This window comes from Eutrigla gurnardus, assembly GCF_963514095.1.
Source record: "Eutrigla gurnardus genome assembly, chromosome: 3".
NCBI lineage: Eukaryota > Metazoa > Chordata > Actinopteri > Perciformes > Triglidae > Eutrigla > Eutrigla gurnardus.
This window is the reverse complement of record NC_139917.1, coordinates 21,695,016-21,711,066: the sequence shown is the minus strand read 5'-3', so window position 1 is coordinate 21,711,066 and position 16,051 is coordinate 21,695,016. Positions and strand designations below refer to the sequence as shown.

General features: G+C 42.4%; 2 protein-coding genes across 2 annotated transcripts in view; one reads left to right on the top strand and one right to left on the bottom strand.

The window, feature by feature from the left end:
• Positions 1–16,051, top strand: part of fbxo41 (F-box protein 41) — a 39,088-nt gene that overhangs the window by 2,823 nt on the left and 20,214 nt on the right. The window contains exons 2-3 of the mRNA XM_084040689.1: positions 6,506–7,313; positions 8,491–8,720. Of these exons, the coding sequence (XP_083896815.1) occupies positions 6,765–7,313; positions 8,491–8,720 (779 nt within the window). The 5' untranslated portion in view covers positions 6,506–6,764. The remainder of the gene's footprint in view (positions 1–6,505; positions 7,314–8,490; positions 8,721–16,051) is intronic.
• The window catches only part of mxd4 (MAX dimerization protein 4), a 122,762-nt gene that overhangs the window by 103,996 nt on the left and 2,715 nt on the right, over positions 1–16,051 (bottom strand). The window lies entirely within an intron of this gene.

Genomic DNA, 16,051 nt, shown 5'->3' with positions numbered 1-16,051 from the left:
CAAGTCAATACCAGTCTAATCTCCTTTCCTTGTCTGCGGAAATAAGAATGAGAGTTACGTGAATGCCTTATACTTTCTCAGCATCCATACTGCAAATGTTCACGTTTGCTGACAGACATAGTGATCACAGCAGGAATCCTGGAAGGCATTGTCGTTGTCTGTATACCGGAGGATAATTGTTTCTGCGAACAGCCGTTGGGATCAATAGTAGAGGGCGGTGAGCCGGGGAATGACTCTGTCCGTCTCGTACGAGCCACGTTCTGATCCGAGCTGCCATAACGACGCTCGTTCTGTGTCGCCGCAGTGAGAAAGTTGTGCGGCTTCGTCTCTTGTGTGAATGTTAATACTGTTTTTGAATTGTCTGTCTTCGCCTCTTGCCTTCACCGACTAGTTGCTAACTTTGTCCGTCTGCTGTTTGCCTTTCACTGGAAATGAAGCTACGAGAGCAGTGAGAGTGAATCAAAGCAGTAAAGTTGATACATAACTCAATATAACGCTGAGGGGAGCTGCAGATTCAGGTGATCATCCTCTGAAGGTTCATCATTACGTAACATTGTTTATATATTGTCATTTGATACATTATTAGGAAAAGGTCCCAGCAGCTTTAAGTTACTGCGCTTTTCATAAAGGCTGCAAATGCAATGATTTTACTGTTGCATCATGGGTTGTCTGTAGCCTTAATGGGTTGTGTATAGATGGCACCCCCCACCCACAAGTCTTGTGAGATGGTTTAGGTTAGGCATTGAGGGTAACCATCCAGACACACAAACGCTAAAGTTAAAGGGCTAGCCAGTTTCAGCACACCATCTACATTGTGTTTGCATACAGGCCCACAAATAAGCATCCAATAATCACAGGGTTTACTTTAGTACAGAGTGGAAGTGAAGGGAAAGCACCTCCAAATAATGTTAAGCTAACATACATTACAGCCAGAATCTTCTGTTGGAAGTTATCAAGCTAACAAGACAACCTGAGACCAGTCGAAGAGCAACTAGAGCATGACAGGAATCAACTTTCTCAACTCCAACCAAAGCAGGACAAAGCAGTGTCGGTCAAAGCTCTGTAAATGTACTCAAAGCGGCAAATTTTTAGATGTTAAAACTGTAGATATGAGGTTTATATTTCTATCATTTTGAGTTTTTTGATTGATATTTTATATAGATTGTGTTTGTTGTTTTCTTATTTAAATATCCAAAAGCAGATGTTGCAAAAGCAGGGGAGCATCATGGTGATACTGTCACATGAGATGAAATGTTTTGTGAGTCCCGCTCAACATAAGTGGTTAGGTTTGCCCTCTGCTGTCAGGTGAGCAGCCCCAGGCTGTGGGATTGTCCTGTCATGGGAGTCTCATGGCTTTTTACCGGACTAACACACTTTGACATGCGCTTGCAGGAGCCGAGAAGGCATCTGGAGCTTCTACTTAACCTCTAATTCAGCATCAAAGGAGTCCGTGTATTGTAATCCAGCTTGTCCAGGCAATATATCAAACATCTGCAGGGTTCCTGTCCACGTGCGCTGTTGTCTTAGAGCTTGCTGTCGTTAGCACAAATTTGACATCAATGCTATGAAACTGTATGCTTTGCAGAGGGCGTACTTTGTGGGTATAGTTGTGTTATGGCATAGACTGTGAAAATAATTATGTGGGAGTGGGAGGAGCACATTACACCAGCCGTGAAAACAGCCCCAGTGTTGCACCGTGAGCTGATGCTCGTGTCACACCTCTCATACAGTCCTGGCACCTCCAGCGTTATAGACAGTAGCTCGCTGCTAACTGTTAGTCTGAGTTCAGGGCTGCAGCATCTCTGGGTGACGCGTCGCAGAGCGCTGGCATGACTGCTGCGATACACCTTGGCTCACTCTGCTCCCCCCACACCTCCTAGCAAGACGAATCTTTATCAGAGAGCACAGGCACACAGGAAGCCATCTCACCCGAGTGAGAGACAGAGAGACAGAGAGAGCGAGAGAGGTGGAGCTCCAGAGCTTCTTGGCCTCAGAAGCCAGTGTGTGTTTGATTTTAGCTGATTTCTGATGATTTATGAATGAATTCAGACCAGGTTGATCAGTTGAACCTCACATCATTAGTGCAGCCTGAGGGTCGTCTGATGGTGTAGAGTTTAAGAATACAGTTGCAACGACTGCAGTGTTGGCCACAGTAATCGTACCACAGATAATGTCAAGAGTTTAGGTTAAATAATGTATTATTCTTATTGTGCATATCTGTGCATCTTATCGTGGGGTTATTAAAGCCTTGTTTTTTAAATTGAAGAACAATTTAGACAAACACCCATGACAAGCAAAATTATTTTTTGGAAGAAAAAAAGGCTCTGCTCTTTAAAGGAGCTTTAAAAGAGCTAGGAGAACAGATTCCCCATTAATGAAATAGATATAGGTCTTAGTTAAGCCGACAATACAAAAAATATAGCACATAAGGAGGAAGTCGGGGCAGCTAATTCAGGTGGGACTTACACGATTCTTTTTCCTTTTAGAGTCATGTCATTAGTTCTTCTGGTCTGGTCTCACATTAGAGACACTGGAGTGCTCCATCAAGCAATGCTTAAAATAACCTGGAATATTTCCAGTGATCGTTTCCTTCTCTTCGGTAACAAAACCATCTACAATGATTTGAGAAACAAACACAAACCAAAGAGAAACATTTAATCTGAAATTTCAGTGGTTATTCATGTTCTTTCTTGGTTTTAGCGATACAGCCGAAGTCAGTGTGCTTACAGAGATCAGAAAACTTGCACAGATCTGATCAATCATGAGTGCATGACAAAATGTCAAATGATTTAATACGGTATTAAAGTACATAGAGCACAGGGAGATTTAAATTAGCCTGTAGATTACATTCCCACCTTTTGACCCCTGGTAGGGTTTTTATTTTTAAGATGACTGTATGAGTAGAAAACGACTTAAAAACAGAGTTACCCTTATGTAGCCTGAGTCAGAGAGGGATCACCCACTGAGAAAGATGAGACGGCAACGGCGACTTGTGTTAACCTCTGTCTTTTACTCTTAAGTAGGCCTGGATGAAATGCTGCTGTGCTGAACAGAATAACACAGCAGGTACAGTCAGGGTCTTTGTATGCAAACCTCCCAATGAAAATAGCTTAAATACCACAAACTGTTAGCTGGTGACCACATACCTGTAGTGATTCAAATGAAGAATGTAGGTAGACAGTTAAATGAGTATAAATGTTCATCTGACATAATATCTGATAATAAAAAAAAGCATATACACAACTGTGATTGAGTGCTTTTCGTTCTTGATTAGGGCTAAGCGATGGATGCAATCAAATGGCAAATGGACTTCATTTATATTGTGATTTTGTAGTACAATGTGCCTCTCATTCACCCACCCACACACCGTAGGCATCGGAGCTGCCATGCAGGCTGCTCGCCCAGCCATCAGCCGCAATCAGTGACCAGTGTCTTTACAATCTCCAGTATTAATGTAGATCAAAATATGGAAAGCTAACACTAAAAATTCACAAATTTAACATCTAAATGAGGAAACTGATTGACCTCGTTGTTAACTTGCAAACGACAATCTGCTTGGAATGCTTATTTAGACAACATCATTTAAAAACCTGTGCCTTAAATTAACATTAACATTGTATGATTGCCATACAACAAAATACAAACTCTCCTGTTGATAAATTTACATCATTTAAAAACCTAGCTCTTGGCCATCGATTTCTTCTTCTACAGTTTGTAATGCTCGTGCAGTGCACCCCTCCCCATCGCTGTGAAACACGTTTGTTGTCTTTGTCTGTCCCGGTCTTGCAGCTTCCTCTCACCCACACCTCTGCTCCTCTCTGATCTCTGTCATCACCTTTCTATATCTTGAGTCCCTCTGTCTGTTTGAGAAAATCCACCTGTGACTCCCTCTCGATTCCACGTTCACAGACCTTTTTTTCTGTGCAAAAGAAATGGACTGTGGGAGTTTTCAACAGCGTTATATAGAGAGCCTTATAGGTCTTTATACCTCCTCCTGGAAAATGCATGCATGCACCATGCTATTTATTTTTATTTTTTTACAGAAATTGCGTCCACAAAGCCCACATTCTGTTTCATAGGTAGATTTATGTGTGCCTTTACATCAGTGACTTGTTTGCTCGGGATTGACAGACAATGAAATTGAGATTGCCAGAGTTTCCGAGCAACGTCTTTAAAAAGTAGCTTCCCATTAAAAGTCTGTACAGTGGAGTTGCTCAAGACTCAAACTGAAATAAAACAAGCAGTTAGTTATATTTTGATGTCCGTCAATAATGTGGTCTGCAGTTACAGTATCTGGACTTTTACTAATGACCGTGTATTCCTGTCAGCCCTGGACATGCAGTCACGACTAAACACAGCAGATGTACATATTGTTTGGAATATATTTTATATTATATACAAGTTCAAAAGAAAGATTGACCCTGCTTATTAGCACCAATACTCATACAGTATTTCTTAATGCTCATATTAGGCACCAACAGGTTTTTAAACACGGTGCTTCTTCATGCTGAATACTAAGCCTCCCTGTGATATTTTGCCTCAGCACCAGGTGGCTGCTCTGCAGAATCATTATGACAGAGCCGTTCTGTGCATCCTGAAATGATGCCACGACACAAAATGTGGCCTTGGCATTTTGGCAGATGTGCTTCTGATCAGTGTACGAGTGACAAAGAAGCAAAGGGGTTTCTTGTTCCCAGCCCCACTGCGTTTACTTAAAGGGCCTCTTATATATCTGGTCTCGTGGGTTGGTAGAGACCCCTCTATTCTGGATGCAGATGGGACAGCTGGTTAAGTGAGGCTGATGATTTTTGGTTGCAGCTGATTACTACAGAATTATAGTTGATTGCTTTGAAAAATGTAGGAGTGACTTTTTTCTCCCCCACATATCAAACCAGGTGTTGTCTTATGTACGTCTGATTTCATGATTTTGATTCTGTAACTGTTTGGGATTTGCGTTGCCGTTTTGATTGGTTGTTGAAGCCTAACAAAGTTGATTCATAGCAGTCCTGAAACGATAAGACGATTAGTGAAGCAAAGCAACTGCTCTTGTCTTTTGTGTTCCACACGTCCACCATTCACTAATCACAATAAAACATTAAAGGCAGTCCTCTGGGATGGCTCCATTGGCAGGATGTGACATGTGGCTACCAAACAGCCTCACTTCCTTCCGCTTTCCCGCCCGGTTAAATACCTCGCTTCTATAATTTTCAGCAGATGGGAACGCCTGCTATCTGCCGTGTAGTGACTGGGTCTGCGAAATCCTCCTTTAATAAGTGGGCACGGGCTTACGCTCCCCGTTCCAGCCTCACCAGACTTCTAATAACGGTCTCAGTGACTTCTGGGGATTTCCAGTGTCTAAACCCTCTGCGAAGATCCGTCTCTCTGCATCTGTGATTTGTGATGAGAGTGCCAACGTCTGTGCCTTCTGCTTCTCTCATTAATCGCTGCTGGTGAAAGTTGTAGGAGAGCTTTTTGTTTGGCGTATAACACCTTTGTGGTGGTCCATGTTGAAACACAGACTATGATAGCAGTTGTACTTTATATGCAGATCATGTGTGGGAACGCCGTTCAAGGATTTAATGTTCTTGGTTCTTGAAGCATCACTCATTGGGTTGTTGATTAATAAAAAAGGGGGAAGAGACTGTTCATTTATTGATTATTTGTCCTTTTTTTTTGGGTGTGCATTTAATTTACTCATCTTTTCTTCACTTTCTACTCGGGTATTATTGCAAATTAATGGCACAATATATGGCATTATTTCAGATGCAATTGCTGGATAAAGAGTCAGATAACAGATAGTGAGTTGCCAGATCCCTTTGTGAAGACCTAAAAGAGGATTGTCCAGCTGACCTCGTAGACTTCAGACTAGAAGACGACGCTGACGCGAACAAGCACTCACACTAATGGAGCCATTTCCTTTCCCCCGCTCTTCCCCCCGGTCTTCCTCTGTGTATTTCAGGGTGCGAGCGTTTGCTTTTTAATGCTCAGGGAAATACAGGTTTCACGTTTCCTGACCACTAAACGTACAGATCAATGTTTCTGCTTGGAGAGTTCAGACAAGTGTGGAAAGACGGACACAGTGAAGAGCTTGTCAATCTCATTACATGCCAATCAATCGAATAAACAGTGAAAATGTTATATATGTATAATCATATGCATAATTTCACTGGAAAGATTTAACTGGTGGATGACATCTTATTTCTTTCCTTGTGTATAACTGATGTTTTCACTGCATTCACTTTTGCTGCTGAAATAAAAGGAGAAAAAGCTAAATGTTTTGAACAAGAGTTGTGTGAGTCCATACGAGTTGAAGTAACAGGATTAACTTGGCTTTGCTGCCGGATGAATCTGGATATATTTGTTGAAAAAGGCTTTCTGTCAGATATTTATTTCAATTTGATCATGTTCCGTTTGTTCATTTGATTCTCTTTTTCATCTAATGCAATGCCACAATTCCCAGTATGAAGCACTTTGACTCACATGCATTTTCTTGCTCTGTTTCTAGGACCTCAGACGGGGGAACCATGACGGATGGAAGTGAAAAGACCAGTTGAATGTTGCCACTATGCATGTTCCTGTGTCTGCGCTGGGCTCTTCCATAGCACATGGGCTCTCTCCTCCTCCTATTGACTTGCCGTTTTCGCCCCGTTGCCCTGTTTACACCATGAGAGGATCTGTCAGGTGCTTGACCTCCGTGCCCTCATACTGGCGCTACTGTTGTGCCGCGTGAGCGCCCCTCTCTCCTCCGGCAGTTACTGCACGGAATGGCCTCTCTGGACCTGCCATACCGCTGTCCTCGCTGCGGGGAGCACAAGCGCTTCCGAAGCCTGTCGTCCTTACGTGCCCACCTGGAGTACAACCACACGTACGAGACCCTCTACGTCCTCTCCAAGTCCAACAGTGTGTGTGACGCCGCCGCTCTGCTGCCCCTAGTCGCTGAGGGAGCTCTCCTTGCACCTGCCAACAACAACGACCCTTTTGAGCCGCTTCGGCCTTCAGCTTTAAAAGAGCGGCGCTTCCCTTGTCGCGAACTTCCCTGTGCGGACGACTTGAGTTTGACCCCGGCGAACTCCAACACAGCAGCCCGGTATATTCCCAATGTGGAATTTCCCCTGGGGGAGATTTTTATGAAGAAAGCCATGACATCCGCAGACCCAGGTCCCCACGGAAACCCCAGCACGGCCGTAGCAGTGGCGGCTAACGTAGCGGCTAGTGCAGTGGAGGCGGCCTATGAGGAGGGCCTGGCCAGGCTGAAGGCTCGGGCGTTTGAACGGCTGGAGCTGGATGAAAGGCTGGAGAAGCTGTCTGAAGAGGTCAATACCACCATTGTGGCTGTCACTTTATAAACCAAGTGTGTTGACACATACTGTGACTCTAGCTCTCAATGTACTGAGGCAGAGAACACATTTACAGCTTACAGCTAAACAAACTCACTCAAACATATACAGAACTATGTATATATAAAAGAAAAACACATTTTTCAAAGCGATTTTGTACATAAAAAAAGTCTAAGATTAATTAATCATGTAAAAAAATAGATTTTCGAAAATACAAACGGACCAGAGGGAACTTCTCTGTGACAGAAGAGATAAGTGCATGCCCAACTCCAGTGATGTAGTGATGGTTAAGACAAAATGTTCTTAGACGTGAGCGATTGGAGGCTTGTTGAGTAGCAACAACACTGTACTGTAGAAGGGAAGCCTGTGTATGGTAAACAATGGAAATCCCTCAGATTTGAGTCTGATCTGTTAAACTGAAAAATCTGTCACATTTTTATCATTACCAATTGAGAACCGTGGGAAAATGTGAATAACATTTTGCATGTAAGCAGTTTAGCAGCTGCATCGTTGTAACCATGAAGTTCCTCACTGAACAAAATGAGTACATAATGAACAGCATTCATCAAGGAATGAAGTCAAGCATTTAATAACGGTAACAGTAGAAACCAGTTGTAGCCAAAAGAAAAATGGAATCTTATCAGTTATTCTTGGTTAGAAGAGGCATGACTGCATCACAGATTAGTCACGCTTTTATTCCACAATAACAGTTTGTCAAAGAAGGTTTTCATACTCACAAGCCACATTTTTTAAAAAGAAATCCCCCTCAGGTTTTTCTCCTATTTGAGCATGTTTATTACAGGCCGAAGCCAGTTTTCAAATGTTTGATTTAACTGAATTCACTTACAGATTTATTTTTAGTCTGATGATGATCGTGTTTATCTTCCTGTAACTGTTAGTCAGTCTAAGTTTGATGTCTTGGGGCTTTGAGTATTCTATCTAATTCTGTATGGAATTGAGGAAGAAATACTACCTCAAACTAAGGATACTCTAAATGTGTATATGCTAAACACAGATATGTGAAAGTGTTTTCTGACAGAAATCTTGCTAATGAATGTGCTAATTAATTAGTCGATGACCTCGTTTGCTTAACTGGTTATATTGCATACAATGTGGTGACAGTAGAAAGCTCAGGTGGGCTTTTGTCTTGCAGGTGGAGCAGAAGATAGCGGCCCGCGTGGGTCGTCTTCAGTCCGAGCTGGAGAGGAAGAGCTCCGAGTTGGAGCGGGCCAAGCTGGAGAGCGAGCAGCTGAGCCAGGAGAAACAGGACCTGGAGGACAAGGCCTCCGAGCTCTCTCGGCAGGTGGACGTCTCCGTGGAAATGCTAGCCAACCTCAAACAGGACCTGGTGAACAAAGAGCAGGAGCTCAACCACAAACAGCAGTAAGTGACATATCTGCTCTTGATAGTGGATTCATTGTTTAAGTTAGTTCTGATATGTGAGTATTTTCTGGTTTTCTCTTCTCTGTGATGATAGTATTATGGAATACCTTTGGGTTTTGGACCATTGGTTGGATAAAACAAGGCATTTGATGATGTCACCTTAATTGACAATGAACACAATCCTTAGTTGCAGCCCTAATTGTGTGTATAAAAATAAAAGTTGCACTCTCGCTTGTTGCCGTTTTGATGCTGTTGGTGGCCGATTGGTTTGCCTTGTTTATACCGAAGGTTACAGTCCACTTGGCTGATGGTGGAATAAAATGTAGCAGCAAGAAAGAAGTAAAACATAACCCTTACTTACCTATTTCTTCACCCTTGACCTCAATTTAGTTGGGTTCCTAACCACCCCTCGCTCTTCTTCATCATAAAACGCATTGTCATTCATACTAACACTCCCCTCCTCTCCCTCACCTCTAACTTTCTGTTGATGGTATAATCTTTAGTCCCATCCACCCACCAGATGTGGTCAGCATCTGTTCCACTGCTGTCTCCAGAGCCCTCCAGGGCTGGTTAGTTAGTTAGTTGGTTTTATTGAAATGAATCCCTGAGTAATTTATTGTCTGCCCCAAACATTGCATTACAACGCGTTAAAATGGGAGGTAATAAATAATGAGAATGCATCCTCTACAACTATACCAGCACATTTGTTTTGCCTGTTCCCTTTTCTCACAAATGAGGTTTTTGAAGATGCATGGCATTGCATTTCCATAAACAATATACTACCACAGTCAAACATCCCAGAGTTTCTTATTATAAGAGTTTGATTGGAAAAGAAGGTTCTGAAAACAGAAGAATGGGATTAATTGGTTATTTTGTGTTCAAGTCGAGACCCAATGAAGGTGTCAGGAGAATTCTGTGAGGGTACTGGCAAAATCATCGTTACACAGATGCAGGAAACTGACTCTCATTACGTCGTCTCATTACGCTGTCTCCTAATGACTCTCTGTTTGTTTGGAACCTATTTTCTTTGTTAAAGTGATCAGCCGTTGTCGATGGTGAGGTGTCTTTCAAGGCTCATATTGAAGCCATCAGGTATCAGTACCGTGTCTTTATCTGACAGGATAGTCAGCCTCGTCTTTCTGTCTTCCTCTGGGTTTCTTTATCCGGCCTGAATGTCAACAGTTGATCGGAGACAGAAAGGCGCTTTTCAAAGGCGTCTAATCTCATCACAAACACACAACTGCACATGTCACTGTGCACTGTGTGTATGTGTGTGTGGTTCTTTGTAAAGGCATGAACAAATGCCCCAAAGGGAATGTATATATAGCAATTTTAAAGGCGTTTTGGGTATTAAAGCTGGGCTAGGCAACGTTCAGGAAAACAGCAAGATTTTGAAAGTATCAGTACAAATTCCATCCCCTCATTTCCCTGGAAAGCCTTGAAAATGCGCTCGCTCACTCCTGCTGGTGGACGAGTCCATGAGAGACTACTGGGGAGAGGAGCGTTGTCATTGGTAACTGCATCCAACTAGCTCATGTCTCAGAAAACACCTATTATCATTATTTACATTCAATGAGTGCATGCAGGTCGGCAGCCACTGTATTTATCATTTAATGCAGGAAGAAATTAAACGATAGAATGGGCTTATTACAGACCTGCGACAGCCAGAGATACTGGATTCATTTATTTTCTTTTTTGTTATTTATTCTTTGCTGTCGAGATCTAAAGATAATCTTTTAAAATACATTGTAAACCCTAGTTTTAATGTGCAGCTCTAAAACCTCCAGTCACATACATCAGAGAAAAGAGCACAGCTAACAAAAATGACAGAGGCAGCTTAACTTCCAATAGTAAAAGTTGGTTGATCTTGTGATAGAATGGCACAAAACAGTGTTTCATCTGTGTGCTTTTCTTCTGTTTAGCCCCTCTGTTGTAAACGTTACAGTAGCTGTTCTCATGCATCCCAAACCTGGCAGCATCAGACTGGGAAGGTCATTCTCTCGAAACCGCTGTGCGACTGCATCACATCCACTTTTTCATGCGTCTCCGAGGAGAAGCTGGCAGTCAAACAGTGAGCTCATTCAGAGGCTAAAACACGGAGCGAGTTTGAGGTGGAAAAAGAGCATCACAGTCGGTGAATGTTCAGCAGTGTGATGACTAAGCAGAAGTTAACAGACAAAGAGCAGCTGAAACATGGCTGACTCTTCTTAAAATATTCTTAAGTGACTTTGGGGCGTCTGTGAAACTCTTTTTCAAGGAGATATACCTCGTGTTGTTCATGGTGTCAGATGCTAAACATGCGAGTCACCCTCTCTTTGAGTTGCCATGCAACAGTGGGAAACTCCCACTGCTGCGCTATAAATATATGACACAACCTGATCATTTATTCTGCACTCAGAAACACAGTAAATAATGATGAAAAGCATGCAAAACGCCCTCAGGTACATTTGTGCAATCCAGCTTAGGTCTTATATTATTATCTCAGCCTGCAAGTTTAGCTTGTGGCCAAATTCATTCACAAACAATACACACGTAAAATACTGTAACAGTCATGGAAAAACAGGTAGCGATAAACATCACGCTGTCGCAGTCGAGACTGAATGAATAACGGAGTCCGTCGAGCGCGCCTGTTAAGTGGTTTGATAGCAGATGGGGATAAATGAGAGCGGCTGTAATCAACACAGACCGGAGCCTCAAGAGAAAATGAAAAAACGGTTATCTTCATCTTTCCAGCGTGCTGCAGACTCACTCAGAAAAAATAGCCTCATTTTGTGTCCGTCACAGAATGCTGACATAATCTTTCCAGCCATTAACGGTTGCTTGATGGCATACAGAAGCGTTTATTTAGTTGGCGCGATTGTCTTCCCAGTCGATCATTTTGAAGAGCTGATTCGAATTAACTGGGAGCTGCAGTGCGTGATATGCTGCATGCATGCTGGTCGGCCTCACCGAGTGCTCCTGCAGAAGGATGTTATGCTGTTTGCTCCAGTCAGCGGCAGCCAGATGGTCAACCGCTGTTAATATGTAGTTGTTTCTCTTCGATATTTAGAACCTGTGCAATGCAATCCAATCATGTCCAGTCCTGAAATATGTTAGAGCTAAACCATTAGTCGATTTAAAAACATATTTGGCAACCATTTTAATTGTTGGTTCATTTTTCAGGCAAAAATGACATCCCATGTCCCAGCATCACTTCACTTCAATTGGGATGATTTGCCAACCTCATTAAAGGATCACTGAACAGCAATTATTGTGTATTTATGTATTTATTGGTTCATTTCAAGGGGCATTGCATATTAATGAACCTTTCTGTAAATGTGCCACAGTTACATAAGAGGCTAGTTTCCCCCCTGTTATACTTTGATGTTGATACCTTTGCTATAGTTCCAAACTCACCCTGAAAGGAATAGATTATTAAATGATTAAATGACATGTGCAGAGCAATAATGGAACAAGAATGGCAAAGTAATAGACAATATCAATAATTGGAAGTCACAGTCCTACAACAGATACGTTTTTTGTGGAGCTTATTGTGCTTGAAAGGTGATAATTATGGTAGACTGTGTGATATTGTCATCTGTGTTGTACCTGCCTGTGGGGGAGGGGCTAATTGTTGCAGTATTGCAGTTTATATTATATTGTGCAGGTGTTATGGTTTCTATTGAAGGGAAGCAGAGCAGTACAGAGAAAACTGCTGTCAGGTTTTCATAACATATTTAGCACACACACACACACGCACGCACACACACACACATACACACACACACAGTTGTTGCAGTAAGCCTCAACCCCGAGGCTTGATTTATTCCTACAACCAGCTATAATAAAGCAAGAGTGCTCTGTGCAGCATAAGAAAGCTGAAGGCTCTGAAAGGCTCCACGGAGCATGGAGGAGTCTGGCTATTTGCTGTCACTGTCCCTCCCTAAAAAAAAAAAAAAAAAAACAAGCTGGAGCAGCAATCTTGAATGTAAAGTGAAGCTGTCAGGGCAGAGGGAGAAATCGCCTCATTATGGAAGAGAGGAGCATGTAGTATTAGCACGGAAAGTCTTCAGAAGCCTCTCTAATGAAAAGAAACCAGTGAGAACACGATGTGCAATGCAACTAAACATTTGCACTTGAAGATGAGTTTGACACCTCTTGTAAAGACGAATGTAATCAAGGGTCTGTATTTAAAAGAGAGACTTTCACGCTACGAAAAAGAAAGGCATCGTTTTTAATGTGAAATCTGCTAAAATGTTCTGTAATTCTGCATAATCATTACTTGACATGTCCTATCTGCATTGTGAAATACTTACACAGATCATTTGCGAGGACTAGATGTCACACTACATTAGGGCTTCCAGCAGGGTGACGTGTAACAACAGAGGTCTCTGATTGCAGCGTATGGATGATCCAGTGAATATAGCCCTCAAGATAGAGTGGGATTTATGAGCAGAGTGCTGTTCATGTCTATCATCAGATGAAAGATACTGACGCGTGTGTCCTTGAGGCCGGCTCAGCGGCTTTGAACATGAAGTAAAAGGGAAACAGGACGGATGGTGCAGCCAGTTTTTCGGTGGTCACGTCTGTCTCCTTTCTCATTTTGTTAGTCTGACATGAAAGGTTAAAGTAAGCAGTGCTGGCTACCCCGTTAGCAGATGGACTCTGGTTGTAGGAGGCTACCCTGTTTAGAACATGTACTGGGCTTTTAGTGTGTCCTTCTGCAGAAAGCTGATATTGAGACAATGCTGTCATGATTATTTGAGCTGTCAAGCTGTCAGCTGAGTTCTGCTGGTGTGTACAGAGGGAAAAACCTGCATGCCCTTAAAGTTTAGCCAATTAATTTATTAGTCAATGGTCAGAAAATTAATTGGATATCGACTGATAAATATTCAAAGTTGTTTTTCAAGCAAAAAATGCCCCAAATGATCTGCTTGCAGTCTCTTTAATGTGAATATTGGCTGCTTTTCTCTGCTTTGTATCGCTGTAAACAACATTTCTCATAATTGACATTGAATAATAATAATTTTATACCAGTTGCACTGCTTCTGAAAAATGATTGCATCCACAAATAGAAACCACGTTGGAGGGCAGATTTATTCTGTGGTTTTGAGAGTCTGACCGCTGAATTTCAGGTGGTCTTTTCTGCCAGAATGATACGATAATCCATTTCTGTCTCCACATCAGCTGGCTGCCGTGTCTCTGTGTGACTCAGCCATGTGTTTGATTTGTAATGAGAGTTTAGATTTTTAGAGAATTGGATTTCGAGCCACAATAAAATATTTACTTCCTCGAGATTGATCGAAGCCAAGCCGTGGATTAGTTGTTTCTTGGTAAACCAGTGATGCTTTTTTTAAATGCTTTTTTTTGTCTCTGAGAGGCTTTGAAAACTACATTTCAGCCCGCATCTCTTTCATCATCCCTTTTCTTTCACCCTTTCATCCTCTGTCTCACATCTCCTCATGTAGCCACGCTATCTCCACACCTCTCCTTTCTCTGTTTGTGTAATTCATACACGTGTGGGACATTATGACATGAAAACACAATGTAGCCCAGCGAATCTGTCTCACCAAAAGAAATCACTGTTTCATCCAGGTGTCAAAACACGAGGACGCGTGCACGGCTGTCCTTTGTTTGCGGAGAAAGCATCGTCTTCCTCCTGCAGGCCTTTCAGTCAATCATCTCTGCTCTTTCATATTAATGAGGCATAGTTTTGAATCTGTGGCCAGATATGATGACAGCTTTGAAAGGAGGCTGACCGTTGATGTAATTAACATTTAAACAGAATCCTTCAGAATATCATGCCTTATTAATCATGCCTGTTATAACTGGATGACTTTACTATATTTGTTACGGCTATTAAATTGCTGGGAAATTAAACATTGTCGCCTTAGCTGTTTAGTATTTTTCAAAACCTTTTACTGAGCTCTTCAAAGTGTATTTTTTCATTCAATTGATTAACAAAAAATACTCAGAATTTTGTTCACAAGCTCTCAAGGGCAACATTTAAGACTGGAGCTTTTTCCTTTTCCAAGAGCTCAAAGGGACAAGAAGGCATCAGATTTGAAATGCATGTCAGCCAAACAAGCCCCTTATGTATTCTAGTCGTCTCAGGAGGGGAAAGGCAGCACAGAGAAAGACCAGTTTGTTGTTGGGGAGGGGGACCATGTACCAAATGTAGCACTGCAACCCGATTCTACTTAAACAGCGTCATTGATTGCATCTCAACTGCTGTGTTTTTGTAATACGAGGCACAATGTTTGCATCCGAGCTTCGCTCTTGTATATAATATTTAATTAAATACCCACAGATCAATTGGAAGTGTGTAACGCTGTGAAGATAAGAGATAAGAACAGGATCCCCCAGAGTGTAGACGTTTGCTGGTGGTGGAGTCAAGCCAGCAGGGTGCATGATGGGAACTCCTGCACATCCTGGAGGTGGTAGTGATGATGGGAAGGGGGTGGGCTGTGCAGTCGTCGGTATATAAGACACATTTACATACCAGAAACACAGTTACAGTAAATCAATCAAGTCCATTCTTCATGAAACATTTCCTGTGAAGACGACATCACAATGTAAAATGTGGTCTTGGTCTTATGAGTTCACATGATTAAATGCATTTGATATTTTGATCAGTGGTACATGTGGTAAGATCTGCAATTTCGATCAATCATACTGTAAATAAATATCAAATATATCCCGCGAGGCTCTATATGTGGTGTCATCTCGCCCACTGACACGGATCCGTGTTGTGAGCAGCGTGGAGCCAGTGCCGAGTCATTTCCTCTGAATCACGCCCCACACTTACTAACCTGCATGGTCATCACCCTGAAAAAGATGGAGGTCTTCCTCTCCGGCTCCCCCAGCATCCGGGTAAACACACAGGCATGTTTGTCACCTTGAGGCTTTGGTTCTGAGGTGTTGGAGGTGTGTGTGTGTGTGTGTGTGTGTGTGTGCCTGTGCACACCTGAGTGTCTGTGTTGAAATTAGGATTGACAACAGGAAGCAGCCACATCCCATTCCTCTCCCCTCCTCTGTCAACCCTCCTGTGCATTCTGTCTCCAGATTTCTGTTTGTTGTCCGTTGCTTTAGCCTCTGCAGGTTTTTTTCTGCTCATTCCTTCCTCTTCATAGTCTTTATTTCAGTCAGTTTCAATCCTCTTTTGTACTCTCTCTTTATTTCCGGTCTCACCCGTTTGTCTTGGCATGTCGCCCAAGATGCAGTGAAGACATCATTTTTTTTCCCTTTCTTTGCCCACCCTTCAACATGTTTCTCACTCTTTCGACTAAATTCCTGATTCCCTTGCTTGTACTCGGTAAAGATTTCCACGCTGAGTAATGTTCCCCGAGCTG